The sequence below is a fragment of the Chiloscyllium punctatum genome, chromosome 5 (assembly GCF_047496795.1).
Source record: "Chiloscyllium punctatum isolate Juve2018m chromosome 5, sChiPun1.3, whole genome shotgun sequence".
NCBI lineage: Eukaryota > Metazoa > Chordata > Chondrichthyes > Orectolobiformes > Hemiscylliidae > Chiloscyllium > Chiloscyllium punctatum.
Genome location: NC_092743.1, coordinates 87,803,912 through 87,830,730, shown reverse-complemented (window position 1 = coordinate 87,830,730; position 26,819 = coordinate 87,803,912). Strand labels below are relative to the sequence as shown.

The window sequence follows — 26,819 nt, the reverse complement described above, 5'->3', positions numbered from 1 at the left end:
GCTACCAATGGTGGCATGATTAAAATCAGGCAAACACCAGAGTGCACTGAGATCTCAGAGGTTTGAAGGAAGGAAGACCGAACAGTTACAGAAGTAGGGTGCAGTGAGGCGATGGATGGACTTAAAAACAAGGATGCAAATATTAAAGATTTTGCCGAATTAGCTCAGACATACATTAGCAGGTACAGGAGAGTTGGACAAAAGGGACTCGATGTGAGTTAGAAACAGAAAGTAGAATTTTGAATGAACTCTAGCTTATATAACATGCAAGACTGAAGGCTGGATGTAGAGTATTATGATATTCAAATCCAGAGGTAATAAAAGAACAATAAGGATTTCAGCAGTAGATGAGTGGAAGCAAAGTGAGCTCAGGCAGTGTTTTGTAAGGTAAGGCTGATCGGGGTGATGCAGTGGATTTGAGGCCAACTATGACACTAAGGTTGCAAAAGGTCTGGTTTGACCTCAGACAACTTGATCCTGCAGTTTCTTCTTGCTTTGTTGGTTAAAAGTGCAAATTTTTCTACTTACAACTCTGATAGTATCAACCAAGCTAGTAAATTTTGGAGAATTATAGCAGAAGCACCCAAATTTGAGCTTATTAGTCAGCTGCTAAAACAGCATGTAGCAGGGGGTAAGATATCTGACTGAACAGCACAAACAGCAATAACATTGTTGTGAACATGAATACTGTTATTGAGTGCTGCTCAATAAATTAGAAAAGCCACAAGAAAAGCCAACAATTCCAAGACAGCCCCTGATGGCAAAAGGCAAGCACCATCTAATCATGATCTGGATGAGTAGGTAAGACACATCTGTGTTTAAGTTGACATTCTAAGCCATAATGGAAAAAATACATTGCATCTAATGAATTAGTGATAGAATTTTAAACTTTAGTGTAAATAAAAGATTAAGTTTTGTGGTAAATGGATGCTAAGATATACATTCAGACTGGAGATCTGTGACCAGCCGTGTGCCACAAGGATCGGTGCTGAATCCACTCCTTTTTGTCATTTATATAAATGATTTGGATGTGAACAAAGGAGGTACATTTATTAAGTTTGCAGACACACCAGAAATGGAGATGTAGTGGACAGCAAAGAAGGTTGCCTCATAGCACAAAGGGATCTTGATCAGAGGGTCCAATGGGCCAAGAAGTGGCAGATAACCTTCTACACTGTCCACTATATCACCAGTCTTGTTGCCATTCACAAACTTAGTAACGATGTCCTCGATATTGTCATCAAAATCATTTATAAGTGACAAATAAAAGTAGGCCTAGCACTGATTCCTGTGGAACCCTTCTGGTCATAGGCCTCCAGTCTGTAAAACAATCCTCCACCATCACACTGGTTCCAGGTGTTAAGCCAATTTTATATCAAATTGGCAAGCTCACTCTTAATCCTATGTGATCTAACTTTATTAATTCATCTACCGTGTAGAACCTTGTCAAAGGCTCTACTAAAGTCCAAGTGAGTAAGTTTGAGTGCTCTGTCCTCATCAATCATCTTAGTTACTTCCTCAAAAAACTCAATCACGTTTGTGAGACACAATTTCCTATGTTGACTCTCCCTAATCATTCCTTGCCCCTCCAAATGCACATAAATCCTCTCTTTCAGAATCATTCCCAACAACTTACCCACCACCAAAGTCAGACTCACAGGTCTATAGTTCCCAAGTTTCTCCTTACCTCCTTTCTTAAACAAAGGGACAACATTAGCCACTCTTCAGTCCTCCAACACCTCATCCATATTTATATATGATACAAATATTTCTGCAAGGGGCCCTGCAATTTCCTCCCGAAATTCCCACAAAGTTCTTAGACACACTAGATCAGGTCGTTCTACATTTTTGTTTGATGAGTTGAATGGTGAGCTACTCCCGGTGAGTCACACCGTTGATGCCTCTGGCCCTGAGGACAAGCGATTTTTCAATTTACAATTTGTGCAAGGCTTTCTGTGTGGCAAGCAATGTAGGAATCTTGATTATAGAGGTTATCACACATAAATTCCAGTCTGCAAGCTTTCCTGTACATTAATTTTAAAATTACGTTTGCCCCTATGAATCAGTATATATTCTTTAAACTAGCATTTTGCTGGAGTACACTGGCATTTGTGCTGTATTATTTTCACATCTGGCAAATTCTATATTAACTTGGAAACATAATTCTGTCAAGAAAAAAATGATAATAAACATTACACTCACCTAGTACAATCCTTGATACACTCAGTGCAATTTCCATCCTTCAGATAGCATGCTGCTCGATTTGAGTGCAAGATGCTCAGTTCTTGTGGACTTTCCACCCCTAATAAAAAGAAACAACACAAGAGCATTTATTTACTCTCTTACTTATTTTTTGAAGGTATGTTGGGATATGATTTCATTTGCAGGTCAGTAATCTACTTCAAAGTGAGAGCCAGCTTACTAAAGCAGTCCAATATTCAGGCTTGGACTAAAAGGCAGCAAGCAACATTAATGCTAGGCAATGACCATTTCCAATAAAAGACAATTTTACCACCAGCCCTTGACAATGAATGGTGTTACTATCAATGAATCCTCCGGTATCAACATCTTAGGGGTTACCAATGACCAGAAACTCAACAACAGGTTAACAGCTAGGAATACTGTAGTGAGCAACTCGCCTTCTGACTCCCCCAGAGCATGTCCACCATCCTTAAGGTACAAGTCAGGAATGTGATAGAATACTCCCCACTTGCTCAGATGTATGCATTCCAAGAACATTCATGAGGCTTCACAGCATCAAGGACAAAATAGCATGCTCAGTTGTCATCACATTCACTCCCTCCAACACGGAAGCTCAGTAATAACAGTGTATCTGATCAATAAGGTGTACTGCAGAAATTCATCAAAGATTCTCAGACAGCATCTTCCAAATGCACAACCCCTTTCATTTGTAAGGACTAGGGCAACAGATGTATGGGAACATTACCACTATAAGTTCCCTTCCAAGCTAGTCACGATTCCGAATTGGAAATATATCGGCGTTCCTTCATTATCATTAGGTCAAAATCATGGAATTCCCCAACTAATGCATTTTGGGTCTGCCTACAGAATACGACTGCAGCAGTTCAAGACAACTGCTCACTACTACATTCTCAAGGGCAACTAGGGATGGGCAATAAATTCTGGTCAGCTAGCAATGCCCATGTCCCATCAGTGAATTAAAAAAAAACTCTAAGCAGGAATTGCTGTCAGACAAACTCTAATCTGTGAATTTGCAGCAGAGGACAGTCTTAAGTAGTAGGAGAAGAGATCCTGGCTAATTTTCTCTCCCTTGTCCAAGGATATCAATGCAATGTATAGTACTCTCACTGATCTATAGCATAGCACTGACAACAGACTGAACATAGGAATTTCTTAGCTTACATGACAGTTGCTTCAATCTGACTTGATCTGATCTGAAGATTAATGATCAGAAAAAGTCTTCGGCTGTTTTACTAAGACAATGTGAAAGATATTTACATTTGGAATCAAAGCAGTATCTCTATATTTGCAATATTTAAATTGTGAGTCTCCTGAAGTCCCAGAAAAGGTACTGGGTTATAAAGAGCTGTGCTATGAATTGTCATTTATATTTCAGATGAAAAGAGATTTAGTATACAAAAAAATTGCTTTCAGCCATTTGTTAAAGATTTGTGAAATCTTTACATGACATTATTTCAGCTATTAACTATAAGTTCAGAATTATTTTTAAAAGTAATCAGTCTCTATGGAGTATATTTAGCCAATGAATCATTTGGAGAAAGGCAACTCATAATTACTCTGATTTAAGAAACCATATACTATGAGATGGAGGAAAAATAAATGACCATATATATTTGAAGTTCTCTTATTCTCTTCTCCAACCATTCCTTTTTCAACACCACTGCAAGTGTCACAGGCATTACCTCTGGATCAAAAAGTGATTCCTTTTCTTATGTTTCTTCCATTCTCCTAACAGTTACATTATAGACTTTTCAGTTGAGCTCAGATGTTCAGTTTGGGAAGGGAGTGGAAATTTTATTTTGTCAGTCATTGTGTGACAAAATATATTAATGTAAAATTAGCCACAACCAGAGTTTTTTTTAAAGCTTCTCATGTACATATGATGTGCAAATTCATGCATTAGATTTCTACTACCAATACAGTGGACTCCCATATACCTTAGCAATGATTTTGTTTGACAAATCATAGATAAGTATGCTTTCATTTTCTCCTCCAATTATAATTTTTTCTCCTTTTCTCTAAACCTGGTAATCCAAAGTTCAATTGACTGCCCTCTACTCCATGGGTGTAGCTTCTTAAAATGTGTTAATTCATTGTTCTACTTTGACAGGCATCACACAGTGGTTCTATTCTGTTAATATTCAAATCCATAAACGTTTGAACAAAGAAATCACTGGTGGATTGGTGCTTAGGAGCAAAAACAGCAGACATTGCTCACTTCTTCCCCTTTGTAACACACAGACACTTTGGCAAACCCACATCCTGCCTAAGAAACTAACTTATTACGAATCAGTAATTGAAATTAGATTTTTTTTAAGATTTGAATTGCTACGCTTTTAGAATTGGATTTGTTGCACTTATAAAGATCCTTGATGATAGTAAAATAAAAATTGAAGTATTTGTACATCTAAATAACAGTAACAAATGCCTCCGCTATCGCATGCACTTCACAATAATTTGATTTCACTGTGAATCTTTGCAGTTTATAGGCTGTTTTAGCACTGTATAGAGGACATGAGATGGTCAGTAATGTGATATAATGAATAGTTTTGCAAGTGAATTCTGATCTGCTTTGAGAAAAAAGATCCATTCTACCTTTACATTTGAATCCCTATTCAACATCTATAAAATAGAATCTTAAAAAATATTAAAAGTAATGAAGACATTTTAGCCCTCAAGATTGTATATCACATCATAAAAATAGAATAAATACATAGGTGCATGCAGATAGAGAAGTCAATACATTAGAAGGTACCTTACCTGATTCAAATAGCTCTGCAATGGCTTTTGTGTATTTGATCACTGCGTCTCCAAACTGTCCATTTTTAAACAGCTGATTTCCTTCACTCTTAAGATTTGCCACAGCAGGGGGCAAGGCCCATGTATTATTCTTTCCTTTTTCTGTCTCTGAACTTGACCCAGGTGGAAACATTTGACGCAAATCAGTTCTCGGAGGTTCATGACCTTTTCTTGCCTCAGGAATTGTAACATTCTTGACATTTTCACCCTTAGTTTCATGCCCAAATTTACTTGGCTCAGTTCTGCTCAGTGCTGATGAATTAGCTTCAGCTTCTTTATTAGTGTTGTTCCATGTTGTAGCACTGCCACTATCCTTTCCTTTAGTGCAGTTCTTTTCATTAGTCTGACCTCCCCGTTTGTGAGAATACTTTTTCTGTGTATTCCCCATTACAGTCTTTGCTTTTGATGTCCTTCCACCCACCGGCTTACTAGATTCTGTAAGGAAGTGAACATGTTACAGGCTAAATTGCATCAGTGGAAAGAACTACTGCAGTCTAAGTGGGGGGAGGAAAGGAAATTACATTCAAAGCTTAGTGTGTAAACAACGTAACATTCCATACTGAAAACAATGGCAGAAGTATAAAAACTTAGGTAAGATATGCAATCAGTTGATCTGTGAAAGGAGGTCATAAGTAGACTCGTATCTAGTTGAATGATAAAGCAGTCCATTCCCCTTTGTCAGTGCAATCAGTGAGCATTTTGGTTTATAATAGTGAGTCAAAAACTAAGCACATTACAACACGAACTTCAAGTTAACCCTAAGAAGAATAAAGTGTTTCAGCAGCCTCTGCAAGATCTTTAGCATATATCTTTAGTTGTGTCATTAACACTTTGGTGACTGAAAAGCTTTTCCTTCTCTATAACATTTACAAAATTTATTTCAATTTAGTGCCATCAGGCATATCATGTGGTGGAGGTGGAAGTCTTGTCAGTGAGCTGAGAGGCCAGTGAGCAACGATTTGATGTCGGTCAGGCATTGGCAAAGCCATCAATCAGCCTTTGTCTGGAATTAGGACTTGAGGGTGAAGGTTCCACCCAGCAAGAGCTGCCAGCCAATCAGAGAAAAGGAAAAGGAGTGTTGGAAGCAGGGCATGTGGCTGGCTTCCAGCAGGCACTCTCTCCCCGTGTCCAGTCCCTCAATCAGGCATTGATTGCTTTCAGTAAAATAGCCACTACATCAGCTGACAAGCTGCTAGTACAGTTTTACCCATTGGGTATGCTGCATTGCACAGCCTCACCTACTGCTGGGTCAGTCTCATTGCTGGCAGGCTGAGGATCCTATGTAATCCTTAATTGGCATTTGAAGAGCCCCAGTTGGTGGTAAGGACAACCATGAACCTTTCCACCCAGATCTTAATTCTGGTGGATGTGGGAAGGCAGCATGTTTCTGGTTTTGCTCCTCTCTACCAAATTAAATGTTCTAATCTCCAAGCTCATCATGTAAGGGTGACAATGTTCAACCCACAGTGTTATGACAGTACGGGAGGAAATGATTTAGCTCATGAACATGACAAGAGAGGCAGAATTTAGAAACAAAATCATCAAAGCTCTTTTCCCAATCTCATGAGGGCTAGGAGATCTCAGGCTTTTCGCATGTGTTCCAAAGCCAAAATGAGTTCTCATGGAGGTATTAGCTGCAAGCACAGTGCTTTGACAAAAGGGAGATTGTAAGCTTTGTAAATCACAAAAGAACACAATCCTCTTTTCCCCATTCTCCCCACACACCATCCTCAACCATTCTCTCTGTCAGCTCCTTTCTTAGTGCCCAAATGCTACTCAACCATTCTCCTCCAGAAAAAGCTTTATCTTTTAATTTTTATCTTACTTCCCTATTACCAAATATTTGAACCATGCTCATTTTTCTGTAAATTTTTCCAACATAGCCCTCTCATAGTGATTACAGGATTTCTCCAATGTACAGTTATCTGACGACAAATCACTCAGAGTCGGAGAGATGTACAGCACGGAAACAGATGCTTCGGTCTAACTCATCCACGCTGACCAAATATCCTACTCAATCTAGTCCAGGTTGCCAGCACTTGGCCCATATCTCTCTAAACCCTTCCTATTCATATACTCGTCCAGATGCCTTTTAAATGCTGTAATTGTACCAGCCTCCACCACTTCTTCTGGCAGCTCATTCCATACATGCACCAACCTCTGTGTGAAAAACGTTGCCTCTTAGGACCCTGTTATATCTTTCTCCTCCCACCCTGAACCTATGCCCTCTAGTTCTGGACTCTCCCACCCCAGGGAAAAGATCTTGTCTGTTTATCCTATCCATGCCCTTCATTATTTTATGAACCTCTATAAGGTCACTCCATCAGCCTCCAACATTCGAGGGCGGCACGGTGGATAGCATTACTGCCTCACAGTGACAGAGACCCGGGTTCAATTCCCGCTTCAGGCAATTGTCTGTGTGGAGTTTGCACATTCTCCCTGTGTCTGCGTGGGTTTCCTCCCACATTCCAAAAATGTGCAGGTTAGGTGAATTGGCCATGCTAAATTGCCCGTAGTGTTAGGTGAAGGGGTAAAAGTAGGGGAATGGGTCTGGGTGGGTTACTCTTCGGAGGGTTGGTGTGGACTTATTGGGCCGAAGGGCCTGTTTCCACACTGTAAGTAATTTTAAAAAAACAATCCCAGCCTCCTCCTATAGCTCAAATTCTCCAACTCTGACATTAACTTTGTAAATCTTTTCTGAACTATTTCAAGTTTCACAATATCCTTCCAATGGGAAGGAGACCAGAACTGCACGTAATATTCCAAAAGTGGCCTAACCAATGTCCTGTACAGCCACACCATGACCTCCCAACTCCTGTATGTAATTCTCTGACAAATAAAGGAATACCAAATGCCTTGTTCACTATCCTATCTACCTGTGACTTACTTTCAAGGAATTATGAACCTGTACTCCAAGGTCTCTTTTTTCAGCATCACTCCCCAGGACCGTACCATTAAGTGTGTAAGTCCTGTTCTGATTTGCTTTCCTAAAACGCAGCACCTCGCATTTATCTAAATCAAACTCCATCTGCCACTCCTTAGCCGATTGGCCCCATTTAATCAAGATCCCATTCTACTCTGAGGTAAGCTTCTTTGCTGTCCATTTTGATGTTCACATCCAAATCATTTATATAAATGACGAAAAGTAGTGGCCCCAGTACTGATCTTTGTGGCACACTGCTGGTTACAGACCTCCAATCTGAAAAGCAACCCTCCACCACCACCCTGTCTTTTACCTTTGAGCCAGTTCTATATCCAAATGGTTAGCTTTCCCTGTATTCCATGAGATCCAACCTTACTAACTAGTCTCCTATGAGAACCCTTGTTGAAGGCGCTATTGAATTCCATGTAGATCACATCCACCGCTCTGCCCTCATTAATCCTCTTTGTTACTTCTTCAAAAAACTCAATCAAATTCATGAGACATGATTTCCCATGCACAATGCCACGTTGACTATCCTTAATCAGTCCTTGCCTTTCTAAATACATGTAAATCCTGTCCCTCAGGATTCCCTCCAACAACTTGCCACCAACAATGTCAGGCTTACCAGTCTATAGTTCCCTGGCTTTTCCTCACCCCCTTTCTTAAATAGTGGCACCACATTAGCCAATCTCCAGTCTTCCAATACATCACCTGTGACTATTGATGATACAATTATCTCAGCAGGGGGCCCAGCAATCACTTCCCTAGTTGCCCACAGAGTTCTAGGGTACACTTAGAGTCATAGAGGATTTATCCACTTTTATGAATTTCAAGACATCCAGCACCTCCTCCTCTGTAATATAGACATTTTCAAGATGTCACCATCTATTTCCCCACATTCTGTGTCTTCCATGTCCTTGTCCACAGTAAACACTGATGTAAGATACCCATTTCCTGACGATCTTTGAGGGGCCCTATTATCTCCCTAGTTACTCTTTTGTCCGTAACATTCATAAAAATCCTTTGGATTCTCCTTAACCCTATTTGTCAAAGCTATCTTATGTCCCCTTTTTGCCCTTCCAATTTCCTCTTAAGTTTACTTCTACTGCCTCTATACAAAAGGATTCACTCGCCCTAGTACATACATCCACATACTGAATCAGAAAATTTTCTTGTACACACTCAACAAATTCCTCTCCATCTAAATTCCTTACACTACGACAGTCCCAGTCTATGTTTGGGAAGTTAAAATCCCCTACCGTAACCAACTTATTATTCTTACAGATAACTGAAATCTCCTTCCAAGTACAATCGCAGTAAGGTGATCATCCCTTTCTTATTTCTCAGTTCCACCCAAATAGCTTCCGAGTGTATTCCCAGGAAATCCTCCCTATGTACAGCAGTAATGCTATCCCTTGTCAAAAATACCACTTCCCCTCCTCTCTTGTCCCCATTTCTATCCTTCATATTGCATTTGTATTCTGAACATTAAGCTGCTAGTCCTGTCCATCCCTGAGCCACATTTTTGTAATTGCTATGATATCCCAGTCCCATGTTCCTAACCATGCCCTGAGTTCATCTGCCTTCCCTGTTAGGTCTCTTGCATTGAAGCAAATGCAGTTTAATTTATCAGTGGTACCTTGTTTTCTCCTTTATTCCTGCCTGGCCTGACTGACTCGCTCCCTTTCCCAACCGTACCAGTCATCGATTGACCTCTCTCCTACTATCTTCCTGGGTCCAACCCCTGCCACCGTACTAGTTTAAATCCTCCCGAGAAGCTCTAGCAAATCTCCTTGCCAGTGTATCAACCCTCTTCCAATTCAGGTGCAGGCCGTCCTTCTTGTATAGTCACTTCTACCCGAGAAAAGATCCCAATGATTCAAAGATGTGAACCCTTCTCCCATACACCAACTCCTCAGCCACGCATTCATCTGCTCTATCCTCCTATTCCTGCCCTCACCAGCTCATATCACCAGGAGTAACCCAGATATTACTCCCCTCGAGGAACTCCTTTTTAAGTTCCTGCCTAACTTTCTATATTCTCCCTTCAGAATCTCATCCTTTTTCCTTCCTATGTCATTAGTTCCAATGTGTACAATGAGCTCCTGCTGGTCCCTCTCCCCCTTGAGAGCACCCTCTCTGAGATATCCTTGATCCTGGTACTAGGGAGGCAACATACCATTCTGATTTTTTGCTGCTGGCTACAGAAACATCTCTCAGCGCCTCTAACTAGAGAGTCCCCTATCATAATCAATTGCTTGGAAGCTGACAGACCCCTTATTACAGTACAGCCTGTCTTATTACCAGAAACGTGGCTGTTCATGTTACATTCCCTGAGAGTCCATCACCCCCTATATTTTCCAAAACAGCAAACTTGTTTGAAATGTGGATAGCCATAGAAGACTCCTGCACTACCTGCCTACCTCTCCAATCTTTCCTGGAGTTCACCCACCTACCTGACTGTATCTGCAGCTTTTCTTCCATCCTATAACTGCCTTCCATCACCGTCCCCTAGCTCGTCTAAATTTCTCATTGCCTCTAACTGCCGCTACAACCAATCTATACGATCTTATAGGTTCGCAACCAAAGATACTTCCTGCAGACATAATCACCAATAACATGGAAACTCTCCCTAAACTCCTACATCCTACAGGAAGAACATACCACTCTACTGAAGGCCATCTTTGCTCCTTCACAATCTATAGATTCAGAAAAAAGCATCGTCTTTTTGTTCTTAAAAAAGAGCTCCAGGCTAACTTCATACTTACAGTTTATATTTTTAAAATTTAATCAAGATTATAATAAAACATATAATCAGGAAAGAGCACACTCTATTCACTATTGCTGACTGACAGCAGGGTTACATTTAAGAACTGTTCCTGTGCTGTGAGCTCTCCCACACAGGTTCCTCCAAGGTCAGCTGTGAATTTTGGTGTTTGTGAATTCCAATGTCCAGAGATACATGAACTAGAGTATCTGCACAGTAACTGTGCAGATTCACTGTTGTGTCAGTTAGCAATGTAAGTTTCTTTCTCTCTCTCTCCCTCACCGACCAACTGTTCTCTCTGTCCTCTTTGCTCCTATCTCAAGTCCCGCTTTCCCAGTGTATACGCCAATCTCAGTCTTTCTATCTTTGGCCTAGATGTTCATAGTAGTGAGGAGAGTCCTAGGATCTTTACAAAATATTCTACTCTGAAAGACATTCCCATTTCTGGCAAATCTTCCATTATAGAAGCCTGACAACAGCAACGACATGTGAAGTCAGTACTAAGTTTAAACAGGCTCCAAATTAATTCTAAAAAGGATCTTATCCAATGTGAGTTACAAACTTTTACAGTTAACTTATGTGCTCATAAAGGGCACATAAGGTATGTAGGAATTGTAATTTGTGAAGCTATTTAAATATACTGCACTTTTTAAAAATAACACTGCCTGCATGAGTTGAAAAAAAAACTTTACTAGCAGCTTCAATCTCCGTTTGCTTTCATTATACATTAAATCTGCTGGTCTGCTTTCAACAATCTTTCGTTATTAAAGTGGGAGAGTTTTAAGTTCACAGTTGCATTGATAACTCAAACAAAGAAACATCTGTTTTAATGTGGAGTTATAAATAGAAACTTTTATTTTTATAAGTGAGTAAGTAGATTAGGGGATTTAAGTGTATTTAATGATCTTTCATGAATGAGTATTTATTCTGCATAGTGAAGTCTGTGATAGGTATTAACTTTGTTTAAGTTAATCGCAGCATGGCTACGAGGTCTATGCAAGGTGGCTAGTTGGTGAGTTGACATGGCGGGCAAAACCAAAGTGCAGTGGTTGTAGGATATGAGTTTTCACTAAATTGGGGTAGAGGTTACTGGAGTCATTAATTGGCACAGGGGCCACCAACTACTGTTGAAGTTTATGAACTGACAGTTGATCTATTTCAGCTTTTGTTCTGAATAAAAAGCAACATATGATCAATTTCTTGGTGTTTTAAGAGTTTGTCTCTTGGTAATGAGATGCTAGATTGGCATGTTTGATATTACAAAAGCAAAAGTCAAAACTGTACTGAAATAAATAATCTATATCTCTAAACTTATGGTACTCTGGGAATGAATCAAAATATTATCTGGAGTTATTTTGATTTAGAAACATACTGTGCTATCCAAGAGTAAAATAAAGCAAAATGTAACAGTAAAATTATCATGCAGTTTAATCCAGACTTAAGTCCTACATACAAAATGCTGGCCTAGTCGGTTTACGATATAGAGGAAGAACATTTGGTTCATTTAAGTCTATGCCAGCTCTTTGCAGGGCAGTTTAATCACTCCCGTTCCCCTACTCTATCAATGTAGCCCCTTAACGTCATTTCTCTCAAGGGGTTATCTAATTTTCATACCATTCCTCATCTCTCCAAATATTTTAAGACACCTAGAAAGATCACATGCCTGAGAACTAGAGTTGTAATGAAATATTGGGTTCTTAGCTTGGGATAACAATTATTTTGTTTATTCCTTCATAAGGCGTGAATGTTACTGACTGGGCCAATGTTATCACCCATTCTTAATTGTCCTTAAAATAATGCTGAACCGTGCTCTTGAACCACTGTACGTTCTTGGGGTGGAGGGACATCCACAGTGCTATTAGGAATAAAGCTCCAGGATTCTGACCAGCAACACTGAAGGAATTATGTTTTTTTCATGTCAGAAAGGCACATGGCTTGGAGCATGATGCTATTCCCATGTGTCTACTGCCCTTGCTCTTCTAGATAATAGAAGTTGCAAGTTTGGAAAGTGATGATGAAGGAGCCTCTGTAGTACATCACGTGTGGATGATACACAGACTGAAAATCTAAGATTGTAAATGTGGTGCCAGTCAAGTGGTTGGCTTTTTGCTTGGATGATAATCAAGCTTTTCAGTGTTGTCGAAGCTGTACTTATCCAGTGAAATGGAGCGTATCCCATCACAATCCTGACTCACGCCTATACATGATTGTCATTCTTGATGAAGAACTTATGCTTGAAATGTCGACTCTCCTACTTCTCAGATGCTGCCTGACTGGCTATGCTTTTCCAGTGCCACACTTTTTGACTCATAGATGGTTGACATGGTTTGCAGAGTCAACAGGTGAGTTACTCACTGAAGAATCCCCAGTCTCTGAATTCCCTATTTTTGTAGCCACAGTATTTGTATGGCCATCCCAGTTTAGTTTCTAGCCATGGTGACTACCTGAGATTTTGAGTTTGCTATTTAGTGATTTAATGCCATCGAAGGTCAAGGGGAGATGATTACATTTTCTCTCGTTGGAGATGATTATTATGAGGCAGAAATGTTACTTGCTCACCATCAGCTTAAGATTGAAAGTTGTACAGGTACTGCTGCACATGGAATCAGACTGCTTCAGTTCTGAAAAGTCAAATGGCATTGAACACATTGTGCAATCATCAGTATGCATTCCCACTTCTGACCTTATTGAGGGAAGGACATGTCCTGTTAATGCAGCTTTGTCGGAGGGCTTTACTCTCAGGATCTGAGATGAATGATCTTCAACAAAAGCAACAATCTTCATTTGTGTGCTGGATATGACCTAACCAACACCCAACCAACCCTGACTCCCACTGAGACCAGTTTTGCTAAGGTTCCATGATGTTATACCTAGTCAAATAATGCCTGTTGTCAAGGCAGTCACACTCTTCCATTCATTTCATTTATTTTGTTTATCTTTGGACTAAGGCTGTAATGAGATTAAAGCTGAGTGGCTTTGGCAAAACCCAACTTATGCTTCAGTGAGAAGGTTGTTGCTGAGTAAGTATCACTTGATAGCACTATCAATCACACCTCTCATCACTTTGCCTATGTTCGTGAATAGACTGAATGGGTGGCAGTAGGGTATGTTGTATTTTTCCTGCTTTTAGTGGATAGGACTTTGCTGGGCAATTTTTCCACACTGTCAGGTAGATGCGGAACTGAAACAGCTTGCCGAGAGGTGTGGCTAGTTGTGGAACACAAAGTTTCAGTACGATTGTGAACATAGTCAGGGCCTACAGTACTTTCAACCATTCTTTGTTATCACATGAAGTGAATGGAACTGCAGAAGACTAGCATCTATAATGCTGGGAACTTCAGGAGGAGACAGAGATGGATCAACCACTTGATATTTATGGCTGTAGATAGTTTTTAATGCTCTAATGCTCCCTTTGCTCTGATGTGGTTGGCTCTTCCATCAGGATATCATAGATATTGTGCAGGCCTTGTTGCATTTAGACATTGATTCCTTCAGTATCTGAGGAGTCATGACTGGTGCTGAACATGGTGGGATCATTAACAAACTTTCCCACTTCTGACCTTATGATTGGAGGGAAGATCATTGTGAAGCAGCTGAAAATGGTTGGCCCTGGGCCAACAACCTGAGGAACTTCTGCAGCGATGAGTGACCACCAACAACCACAACCATCGCCCTTTGTGCCAAGTATGTCTCCAGCTATTGGAGATTTTGTTGGTTGAACTCTAGACTAATACAATGGCATAGAGCTTGCTGGAGTTGTACTGAAGATCAGATAAATATCTAGTGAAACTGTTGAAGGTTACAGGCCATATGTGAAAGATGGAATCTACATGGACCATGTCACCGGCATTTGTGTGCATGGCTTCCTCCAGTTGAGAGATTTACAACTCTTGTAGAGAACTAGATCTAGCACATCACCCAGTAGATGTCAGGGATATGTGCAATTATGCATATCATTCCCTTGCCCACAAATTCAATGCAACAGTGGCAAAGCAGGAGGGGAAAAGAAACCACTACCATCTTCTTCAGTTGCTATTCCAACTCGAGAATGGAGGTACACATTTGTCTTACAAGAGAAGAGGGGCATTTTCCGATTGCATCTGGGGTTTTCTTGCAAGGTGCTAAATGTGCACCTACAAGAATCCCTTCAATATGCTGGGGTCCTCCAGGCCTCAAGCAGGTATGGGGCATCCATTAGTGTAATTCCACTTGGCAACACAGTCAACAATCTGCCTCCAATCCATCTGTTAATGTAAGAGTTGCCCATGTGGAAACAGGGTGAAGGGAAGACAGGTAGCTTTGATTAAGTCCAGGATACTATGGACTAGTATTGGAACCAATTGCTGCAACCCTCTGCCACAAGTCTACTCTCCCTTTCTGTAGCTTGCCAAAATAGAGGCTGGCCCTCTTTGTCTTGTTGCTGCAATAGTGCCTCTAGCACCTGATCCTGCCTCTCTCTGTCCCATTCTTCCTCCGCAAGGGTTCCGTGAGGTTTAGGTAGACAAGGTTATTGGTCTGATCAGTTTTGTGCATTGTCCTCGAAGAATATTTCCCCATGAATCCTGGATAGGTAACTCCTTTAGACTCAACTGCAAGAACAGTATGGGGCCTTGTTAAAAAGCCATAACAACAACTTGCTCCCCCTGAGGTTAACCACAGACTTCTTCCTATCAATCTAACCTCCACATTTCATTCTGGCAGTGACCTCCTCTCCCTTTTCTTCCTAATATGACTGACTTCCACAGGTTAACCTATGGCAGCTATTTACAATCCCTGTTGATTCAAAACCAAGCACTAATTCACAATCTGCAGCTTTTAGATGAGTCAACTGACTATACAGATGGTATAATTTGCTCTCTGCCACATCCTAGCCGTAATATTGCCCTGTAGGATTCCCACTACTGACACATCACAGACCAAATATCATGCCTTCAGGATTCTACTCCAGTGTTTTGATTTCACATTGCCCCCGTTTCGTAATCATTGAATCACAGAACCCCACAGTGCAGACTGAAACCATTCGGCCCCTCGAGTGTGCACCACCCCACCAAAGAACATCCCAACCAGGCCCACCTACATTCCACAACCCTGCATTTACTGAAGTTTATTCCACCTAGCCTGCACATCCCTCGATATGACATGGCAATTTAGAATGGCCAATCCACCAAACCTACACATCGTGAATGGTGAGAGGAAACTAGAGCACCCGGAGGAAACCCATGCAGATATTGGGAGAATATGCAAACTCCATACAGACAGTCGCCCAATATTAGAATTGAACCTGGGTCCCTGACGCTGTGCAGCATTAATGCTAACCACTATGACCCTTAAAAAAGGTTACAACTGTACATTTAGAAAACCTCATGAAAAACTAAGAAGCTGATAAGAAAAGGAAGATTAGAATACAAATGCAACCTGGCAAAAGAAAAAAACATGAAAATAGGTATATAAAAAGGAAACATTTGGCTGAAACAAACGTAGCTGTAATAAAGATTAGGAGATGCCGGTGTTGGACTGGGGTGTACAAAGTTAAAAATCACACAACACCAGTTATAGTCCAACAGGTTTAATTGGATGTACACTAGCTTTCGGAGCGATGCTCCTTCATCAGGTGATAGCGGAGGGCTCGATCGTAACACAGAATTTATAGCAAAAATTTGCAGTGTGATATAACTGAAATTATATATTGAAAAATTGATTGTCTGTTAAGCCTTTCATCTGTTAGAATACAGTGATAGTTTCACTTCTTGCATGTGTAAATCACAAAACCTTTTTTTTAAAGTTGCATTCTCAAGTTAGCTGTTAACAATGGTGATGGCTAGACAATACATTGAAGGAGTTAGCCCCCTGTGTTCTCTGTCTATGACCTGATGTTTAGATTGATTCTAATCTAAAAAATGAGATAACAGAATTTTACATAAATTCATGCAGTTTTTGAGCTCAGAGTTCTACATGAATGTATGCAGTTTTTGAGCAAAGTGCAATGTAACTCTGCAAGTACAAATTCACCCCACAAAAAATGTGTGCATGTGGGTCTTTGCCTGTCTGTGTGTGTGTGTGTCTGGGGTGGGGGTTGTGAGTGTGAGAAAGTGTTTGTGTGTGTAGTGAGTGCAGAATGTCTTAAGTCTGTGAGGGGGTGCATGTGTGAGTGTGGTAGTGTGTGTGTCTATAAGGGTGGGTATGGGTGTCTGTGTACGCGTCTGTGTGTAACTGTGTCCGTGTGTATGAGAGAGTGTGTGTGTGTAGGAATATCTTTGTGTGTGTGTGTAGTGCAATGGTGATCACCTGTAATGTGACATGAACCCAAGGTCCCGGTTGAGGCCCTCCTTATGGGTACCGAACTTAGCTATCAGCCTTTGCTCAGCCACTTTCCTCTGCTACCTGTCCCGAAGTCCACCTTGGAGGATGGTCACCCGAAGGTCCAAGGCTGAATGTCCTGGACCACTGAAGTGTTCCCCAACTGGGAGGGAACCCTCCTGTCTGTTGAACACTACAGGCAACTACCAGCTGATCCGACCAAAGAACACACCCGAGAATTAAACACACTGATCAGGACTTTGGATCTAGTTCTTCAGAGTTCCCTACGCGCCCTCATCCCACGTACTTCTCGTGTTGGCGACTTCTACTGCCTTCCAAAGGTACACAAAGCCAACACACCGGGACGTCCGATCATGATGGGCAATGGGACCCTATGTGAGAATCTCTCTGGCTATGTGGAAGGCATCTTGAAACTTATTGTACAGGGGATCTCCAGCTTCTGTCACGACATTACGGATTTCTTACAGAAACTCAGCACCCACAGACCAGTCGATCTGGGAACATTCCTCATCACAATGGACGTTTCCACGCTCTACACCAGCATCCCCACAATGATGGCATCGCGGCAACAGCCTCAGTACTCAACACCAACAACTGCCAGTCACCAAACACCATCCTACAACTCATCCGCTTTATCCTCGATATAACGTCTTCACCTTTGACAACCAGTTCTTCATCCAGACACACGGAACAGCCATGGGGACCAAATTTGCACCCCAATATGCCAACATTTTTATGCACAGGTTCGAACAAGATTTCTTCTCTATGCAGGATCTCCAACCAACATTGTACACCAGGTACATTGATGACATTTTCTTCCTCTGGACCCATGGTGAGGAGTCACTGATAAAACTACACAGTGACATCAACAAGTTTCATCCCACCAACAAACTCACCATGGACTACTCTCGACTGTCCATCTCATTCTTGGACACGTGCGTCTCCATCAATGACGGACACCTCAGTACCACACTCTACTGCAAACCCACAGACAACCTCACAATGCTACACTTCTCCAGCTTCCACCCAAAACATATTAAAACAACCATTCCCTATGGACAAGCCCTACGCATACACCGGATCTGCTCAGATGAGGGGGCACGTGACGAACACCTGGAAGTACTCAAGGATGCCCTCACAAGAACGGGGTACGATGTCAACTCATCGACCGCCAGTTCTGACGTGCCACAGCAAGGAACCGTAATGACCTCCTCAGGAGACAGACACGGGCTGCAACTGACAGGGTACCCTTCGTTGTTCAGTACTTCCCAGGGGCTGAAAGATTACGCCATGTTCTTCGTGACCTGCAACACATTATCAATGAGGATGAGCACCTCACCAAGACCTTCCCCACACCTCCACTACTTGCCTTTAAACAACCGCCAAACCTCAAACAAATCATTGTTCGTAGCAAACTGCCCGGCTCTCAGGACAACTCCATACAACCCTGTCACTGTGGACGCTGCAAGACGTGTCAGATTGTGGACATAGATACCACTATTACACGTGGGAACACCTCCCACCTTGTACATGGCAGGTACTCATGTGACTCAGCCAACGTTATCTATCTTATATGTTACAGGCAAGGATGCCCGAAGGCATGGTACATTGGGGAAACCGAGCAAAGGCTACGACAACAGATGAATGGGCACCGCACAACAATCAACAGACAGGAGGGTTCCCTCCCAGTTGGGGAACACTTCAGTGGTCCAGGACATTCAGCCTCGGACCTTTGGGGTGACCATCCTCCAAGATGGACTTCGGGTCAGGCAGCAGAGGAAAGTGGCCGAGCAGAGGCTGATAGCTTAGTTCAGTACCCATAGGGAGGGCCTCAACCGGGACCTTGGGTTCATGTCACATTACAGGTCATCACCATTGCACTGCACTGCACTACACACACACACACACACACACACACACACACTTTCTCACACTCACAACCCCCACCCCAGACAGACAGACAGACACAGAAAGACAAAGACCCACATGCACACATTTTTTTTGTGGGGTGAATTTGTACTTGCAGAGTTACATTGCACTTTGCTCAAAAACTGCATACATTCATGTAGAACTCTGAGCTCAAAAACTGCATGAATTTAAGTAAAATTCTGTTATCTCACTTTTTAGATTAGAATCAATCTAAACATCAGGTCATAGACAGAGAACACAAGGGGCTAACACCTTCAACATATTGTCTAGCCATCACCATTGTTAACAGCTAACTTGAGAATGCAACTTTAAAAAAAAAGTTTTGTGATTTACACATGCAAGAAGTGAAACTATCACTGTATTCTAACAGATGAAAGGCTTAACAGACAATCAATTTTTCAATGTATAATTTCAGTTACATCACACTGCAAATTTTTGCTATAAATTCTGTGTTACGATCGAGCCCTCCACTATCACCTGATGAAGGAGCGTCGCTCCGAAAGCTAGTGTGCTTCCAATTAAACCTGTTGGACTATAACCTGGTGTTGTGTGATTTTTAGCTGTAATAAAGGCAGAGTCAGGAGAATTTATAATGGGCAAAGGAGAAATGGTAGAGAAGCTAAATGATTTGTGCCTGTTTTCACTGAGGAAGATGCAAGAAATCTCCTAGAACTAGAGACCTAAGTACCAAGGAAGAATGAGGGGGGAAGGAAATTATTGTTTTAAAGGAAACTGTACTAGAGAAATAAATGGGGTTGAAAGTTGATGAATACCCAGGACCTGATATTCTACTTCCCAAAGTATTGAAAGATGTGGCTATAGAGATAGTCAATGTATTAGTGATTGTTTTTAAGATTCCCTACAGTGTGGAAGCAGGCCCTTCAGTCCAATAAGTCCACACCGACGCCACCCACCCAGACCAATTTCCCTCTGACTAATGCACCTAACACTATGGGCAATTTAGCATGGCCAATCCACCTGGCCTGCACAAGAACCCAGGTACTGGATTAGTGGTGCTGGAAGAGCACAGCAGTTCAGGCAGCATCCAACGAGCAGCGAAATCGACGTTTTGGGCAAAAGCCCTTCATCAGGAATAAAGGCAGTGAGCCTGAAGCACATGCTTCAGGCTCACTGCCTTTATTCCTGATGAAGGGCTTTTGCCCGAAACGTCGATTTCGCTGCTCGTTGGATGCTGCCTGAACTGCTGTGCTCTTCCAGCACCACTAATCCAGTATTTGGTTTTCAGCATCTGCAGTCATTGTTTTTACCTTCAAGAACCCAGGTCCCTGGCACTGTGAGGCAGTAGTGCTAACCACTGAGCCACTGTGTTGCACATTCTCCCTGTGTCTGCGTGGGTTTCCTCCGGGTGCCCTGGTTTCCTCCCACGGTCCAAAGATGTGCAGGTTAGGTGAACTGGTCATGCTAAATTGCCCATAGAGTTAGGTGCATTAGTCAGGGATAAATATGGGGAATGGGTCTGGGTGGGTTACTCTTTGGAGGGTCAGTGTGGTACTAGTTGGGCCAAAGGGCCTGTTTCCATACTGGAGGGAATCTAGTCTATGGACTGTGGGAGGAAACCCATGCAGACACTGGGAGAATGTGAAAACTCCACACAGATAGTAGCCAGAGGCTGGAATCCAACCCAGCTCCCGGTTGCTGTGAGGCAGCAGTGCTAACCACTAAGCCACCATGCCGCCCCATTATCTTCCAAAATTCAATAGATCTGGAATGATTCCTGTGGATGGAAGGTGGAAAATGTCAAGAAGGGAGGAAGAGAGAAAACAGAACTAAGATCTGTTAGTTCAAATCAATGGTAGCAAAATGCTAGAATCTATTAAACAGATTGAGATGAGCCTTATTGGCCATAGTCAACATGGATTTATGAATGGGAAATCATGTTTGACAAACCTGTTGGATCAGTTCTTGGGCACCAGTTGTTCAAAATATGTATCAATGATTTGGAGCTGGGAACCAAAATGTAATATCTCCAAATTTGCATGTGATTACAAAGCTAACCAGGAATAAATACAGTGAGGAAAATGTAAATGGGGATTGGACAGGTTTCATTAATAGGCAAAAAAATGGCAGATGGAATATAATGTGGAAAAATATATGGTTATTAACTTAGGCAGGAGAAACAGCCATGCAGATTATTTCTTAAATGGTAAGAGGCTGGTAAGTGTAGATGCAAGAGACCTGGGTGAGTCAATGAAAGCCTAATGTGTAAATTATAGGAAGACAAATGAAATGTTAGCTTTTATTGTAAGATTTGAGTACAGGAATAGTTAAATCTTGCTTTAATTGTATGATAGCTTGGTTAGACCACACCTGGAGAACTGTGTGCAGCTTTGCTCTCCTTATTTTGGGAAAGAAATTACTACCTTGGAGACAGTGAAATGAAGGTTCATCAGATTGGTTTCCAGGATGGTAGAACAGTCTTATGAAGAGAGATTTGGCAAACTTGGTTTGCATTCTCTAGACTTTCAAAGATGAAAACTGATCTGATTGAAACATACAAAATATTTAAAAGGATGGAAATGGATAAGATGTTTCTGCTGTTTGGGTAGTCTGAAGCCAAGAGGCATAATTTAAAAATAAGCAGAATGCCACTTAGGTCAGAGATGATGAGAAATGATTTTACCCAGAAAGTTGTGAACCTTTGGAATTGCCTACCACAGAGGCTGTGGAAACTCAGTCTTTGAGTGAGCATAAGGCAGAGATGAATAGATTTATAATTACCAGTGGTGAACAAGTTATGGGGATGCTGCGACTAAAAGGCATTGATGTGTTCCATCTTCAATGATCATATTGAATGGTAGGGAAGAATGGTATGTTGCGAAGAAGACATATGGATTTTGCAGGAGAAAGTGAGGACTGCAGATGCTGGAGATCAGAGCTGAAAATGTGTTGCTGGAAAAGCGCAGCAGGTCAGGCAGCATCCAAGGAGCAGGAGAACCGACGTTTTGGGCATGAGCCCTTCTTCAGGAAGAAGGGCTCATGCCCGAAACGTCGGTTCTCCTGCTCCTTGGATGCTGCCTGACCTGCTGCGCTTTTCCAGCAACACATTGTCAGCATATGGATTTTGCAGCTTGGTCTAGATTGTTTAAGTGAGCAGGTAAAAATCTGGCTGGTAGAGTATAATGTAGGAAAATGTGACGTTATTCACTTTGGCGGAGAGAATGAAAAAGCTGAGCATTATTTAAATGGAGAACCACAGTAGAATTCTAAAATGCAGAACAATTTAGGTGTTCTAGTGCATTTGGTTTTTAATACATTTGTAGGATGTGGGTATTGCTGACTGACCAGCATTTATTGCTCATCCGGAGTTGTGCTTGAGAATGTAGTGGTGAGCTGTCTTCTTGAACTACTGGAGTCTACATGCTGTAGATGGACCCACAATGCATGAGTTACAAAATGTTAGTATGCAGATAAAGCATGAAATCAAGAAGGCTAAGGTTATGTTATTGTTTTCCACGGGAGGAAATTAAAGATTTTATGCTTTAACTATAGAGTATTGTTGAGGCCACATCTTAGTCTTATGAGAAACTCCAGGGTTCCTTTTTAGAGGAAGGATGTAAATAGTCTTTACAGAGATGCACAGCACAAATACAGACTCGTTGGTTCAACTCATCCATGCCAACCAGATATCCTAAATTAATCTAGTTTCATTTATCAGTATTTGGCCCATATCCCTCTAAACTGTTCTTATTCATACCCCCATCCAGATGCCTTTCCATTCTTGAAATAGTGCCAACCCCCACCACTTTCTCTTGCAGCTCATTACATAAGCACACCACCCTCTACATAAAAGTTGCCCCTTTGGTCCCTTTTAAATCTTTCCCCTCTCACCTTAAACCTTTTCCCTCTAGTTTTAGACTCTCCTAACCTCGGCTATTCACCCTATCCATGCCCCTCATGCTTTAAACACTTCAATAAGGTCACCCATCAGCTCCAGAGAAGACAGCGCCAGCCTGTTCAGCCTCTTCTTATAGCTCAAACTGTTCGATTCTGGTTTCATCCTTGTAAACTTTTTCTGAACCCTTTCAAGTTTCACAACTTCCTTCCAAAAGGACCAGAATGTGAAAGAGGTGGTTCAGAGCAAATTATTAGATTGATACCTGATAAGTAAGTTAATCTTATGAGGCTATGAAAGCTTGTACTTCCAAATAAATCTGTTGGACCATAACCTGGTGTTGTGTGGTTTTTAACTTTATTAGGATAGGTTGATCAGGCTGGGATTATTTCCAGAAGTTTAGATGAAAACAATGACTGCAGATGCTGGAAACAAGATTCTGGATTAGTGGTGTTGGAAGGGCACAGCAGTTCAGGCAGCATCCGAGGGGCAGCAAAATCGACGTTTCGGGCAAAAGCCCTTCATCAGGAATAAAGGCAGAGAGCCTGAAGCGTGGAGAGATAAGCTAGAGGAGGGTGGGGGTGGGGAGAAAGTAGCATGGAGTACAATAGGTGAATGGGGCAGGGAATGAAGATGATAGGGCAGGGAGGAGGGTGGAGTGGATAGGTGGAAGATAGGCAGGTAGGACAAGTCATGGGGACAGTGCTGAGCTGGAAGTTTAGAACTAGGGTGAGGTGGGGGAAGGGGAAATGAGGAAACTGGTGAAGTTCACATTGATGCCCTGGGGTTGAAGTGTTCCGAGGCGGAAGATGAGGCGTTCTTCCTCCAGGCATCTGGTGGTGAGGGAGCGGCGGTGGAGGCGGCCCAGGACCTCCATGTCCTCGGCAGAGTGGGAGGGGGAGTTGAAATGTTGGGCCATAGGTCTGTGGGGTTGATTGGTGCGGGTGTCCTGGAGATGTTCCCTAAAGTGCTCTGCTAGGAAGTCAGGGGTGAGTTGATTGAAGTGTGTAAGTTCCTGACTGCTCTTGTCAATGTAGAAAGGATGTTTCCCCGGAGGGTAAGCACAGAGCTAAGAGGGATTATTTTAAAATCGGGAATCACTCTTTTAAGTCAGTAGTGAATGGGAGTTTTGCTCCCCCCTCAGAGTCATAAGAGTTTGAAACTCTCTGCTTTAGAATGTTGTGGAATGGGTCATTGAATATTCTTAAGACATCGGTAGATAGATTCTTGTTTGGCAAGGGCATAAAAGGTTCTTGGGGTACATGGGAATGTGGAATTTGAAATGTAACAAATAACAGCCATGCTCGAAGGGCTGAACTGTCCATCTCCACACTTATTTTGAGAGAGTTTAGGGGAGCTTGTGAGACATTAGGATAATGCTCATGGGAATGGGAAAGATGAGAGGCAACTTCAATGGAAACATTGTAGGGAGGGGTTACCATTTGGCAAATAAAAGTGTTTGAGGTGTTTTTTATGTTGGAATAGCTTGCTCTGATTCCTCTTGAGATTTTTTTTTAACACTACATTTTGATTTTTGGGGGCAACTTCATCACTATTACATTCACTTATTTGTTGACATTTTGTTTAGTAACAATACCTTCTGTATTTATGGTGAAACATGGGTAGTTGGACTCTTACATAAACAAATCAAAATAATTCATCAACATATTCAATAAGTATCAACTCTCTACTAAACCTAAGGTTACAGAATGAAACCATTAATTCCATAGACACCACAATATTTGAACTGGTACAAAATAGCAGCCCTAAGGTACAACAAAGATTTTCTTCCCCCAAATTAACAGACACACAAATCTATACATGAAACGCCACCGCACTACCTATCTTCCGCAGACTGGTGAAAGTTGCAACTAATACATTTCCGTTATGTATGAACAAAGCTGGAACCTTTTAACCAGGCCATTACAGACTTAATTACTGCACCTTGGATCCCAATTTAGATTTAAATTTAATTGTTGACAAGTGTTCATTGTGGTAGGATCTACTACTTTTTTTTGCCAAGTTTGGTAGCTCCTGAACTTGGACAAGTCTACAGTAGACATTCCACATTCATTTGCAAGGAATTCATTACCTCAGTGACTTAAAACTTTCTCAGATCCCAGCTAACTGAATACTCCCTGGTAGGTAGATTTGAAATCGTTCACTCTATTTTCAGCCTGCTCCTCGTTCCCACCTCCATTGCAGTCTTCTTGACCACTCCTAATCCTCATTGAATGGGACAACCAGGCTATCACCCTGGCTTCTTTTCCCACCCACTTCCTTAGCAGCCTCTGAATTTCACCGTACCTCTCGTTTTCTCCCAAACTCCTTGCAGCCTCCTTCTGACCCATACTCTTTTTGCAGCCTTCCTCACCCCTGTACCCCTTCGAGTTTCCTTCTTATCCCTACTCCTCCTGTAATCTCCTTCACAGCCATTTCAATTCTTTCATTGTCTTTGAAATGTGTGGCGGTCCTGAAAGACATAATATATATGTAAACCTTTCCTGCTGCATCATATTCAATTTACAAAGAAAGTCTATTATTTACCCCAGTCAAAATTTCCCATCCCTTGAAAGAAACAGGTAGGCTTCCAGTAGAATTTATAAATTAAGATTGGCTCTCTGCTGATACAACCAATCAATGCTGCAAGTCAACACCAGTTGCACACAGAAATCATATTAATGAGCAGGTAGCACTTACATCAAATGTACTCTGGTTTTTCACATATAATTGTCCCTGCATGCATTTTTGATGGTTAACCAATTTGGCCCTCAATATTTGTGACAATGCTGCATTCTCTCATTATTGCTTTGATTCCTCAACCCAGGTTATGTACTCAAATAATTGAAATTGGGTTTGAAATCTCAAGCTCAGAGTCAGAACTAAATGGTACCACTGAACCAAGCTGACAACTCTTGGTAAATGTATGTAGTTATAATTTAATAACAATATAATTTGGATTAAAACAAGTAAAATGTCAAAAATAACAAAAACATTATATTTAAAGTCTACTTGAAGCTACTTTAAAAATATTTGTTATTGAATTTTTAGTAGCTTGTTAGAAGTTATGATTGCTTTTTTTACATAACAAGATGGGGATGGGAAAAAGCTGTAGATGTGAGAGCTGCTTCTTTTTTGAGATATTTTCAGGGATGGATCTGCTTCCTCGAATTCTAGGAACAGTAAATACTTTTTTCATAATCTGCTGTGTTGTTTTGGAACTTTGGGTAAAAAAAGATGAAAACAACAGCATTTTAAAAAGGAGGAAGACAAAAAGGGGCAGTGACCACATAGGCAGTGATTCAAACAGAGAAAGAAACCTGGACTGCTGTCTCATCTGGCAGTAACCCGCCACATCTGCTGCCTTCGCTATCTGTTTTCAAGCATCTCTGGACATCTGAGTTTGTTCCAAGAAAAATAAACAAACAGCGAAATTCACAGCTGCCCTTGGAGAAACCTGTGGATTAGAGCTCACAGCAAGGAACAACTAATTGGCTTTTAAAATGTGTAACTTTACTGGTTTTCTTTTGCAAATCTATAATAGTGAGTAGAGTGGGGCTTTTGTGATTGTGTTGTTATTGAGCTCTGTCTCTTGATTAAACTTTAAAAATATGATTACATAGGTACTAAGCTAGTCTGGAACAGGTTCTAGAGCAGTAAGACTGCTATTTCCTGGGTCTGCAGAATTGGATGTGGGAAATTAGGACAGTTTCCATGTTACTGATGATTATGTCTGCAGGAAGTGTGTTTGGTTGAGAATCCTTTCGGATCGCATGGATCTGTTGGAGCAGCAGTTAGAAGCAATAAGGAACTTACAGGAGCTAGGGGTGTGATGGCTGGCTGTTGCAGAGAAGGTGATAAATTGAAGATATAGTCAGGCTTATGGATGACTTCCAGGTAAGTTTGGAGAGGGAGACAGGTATTGAAGGAGTCTCCTTTGGCTATCCCAGTGAAAATGTCAGGGGTGATAACTCTCAAGGGAGTACAACACTGACAGCCAGGTTTCT

General features: G+C 41.5%; 1 protein-coding gene across 3 annotated transcripts in view; it reads right to left on the bottom strand.

Moving 5' to 3' along the window:
• Window positions 1–26,819, bottom strand: part of LOC140477207 (sperm-associated antigen 1-like) — a 133,217-nt gene that overhangs the window by 66,310 nt on the left and 40,088 nt on the right. For all 3 annotated transcript variants that reach the window (XM_072570697.1, XM_072570698.1, XM_072570696.1), the window contains exons 11-12: window positions 4,984–5,457; window positions 2,203–2,302 (exon numbers count right to left, since the gene is read on the bottom strand). In XM_072570697.1, coding sequence (XP_072426798.1) covers window positions 2,203–2,302; window positions 4,984–5,457 — 574 coding nt within the window. The remainder of the gene's footprint in view (window positions 1–2,202; window positions 2,303–4,983; window positions 5,458–26,819) is intronic.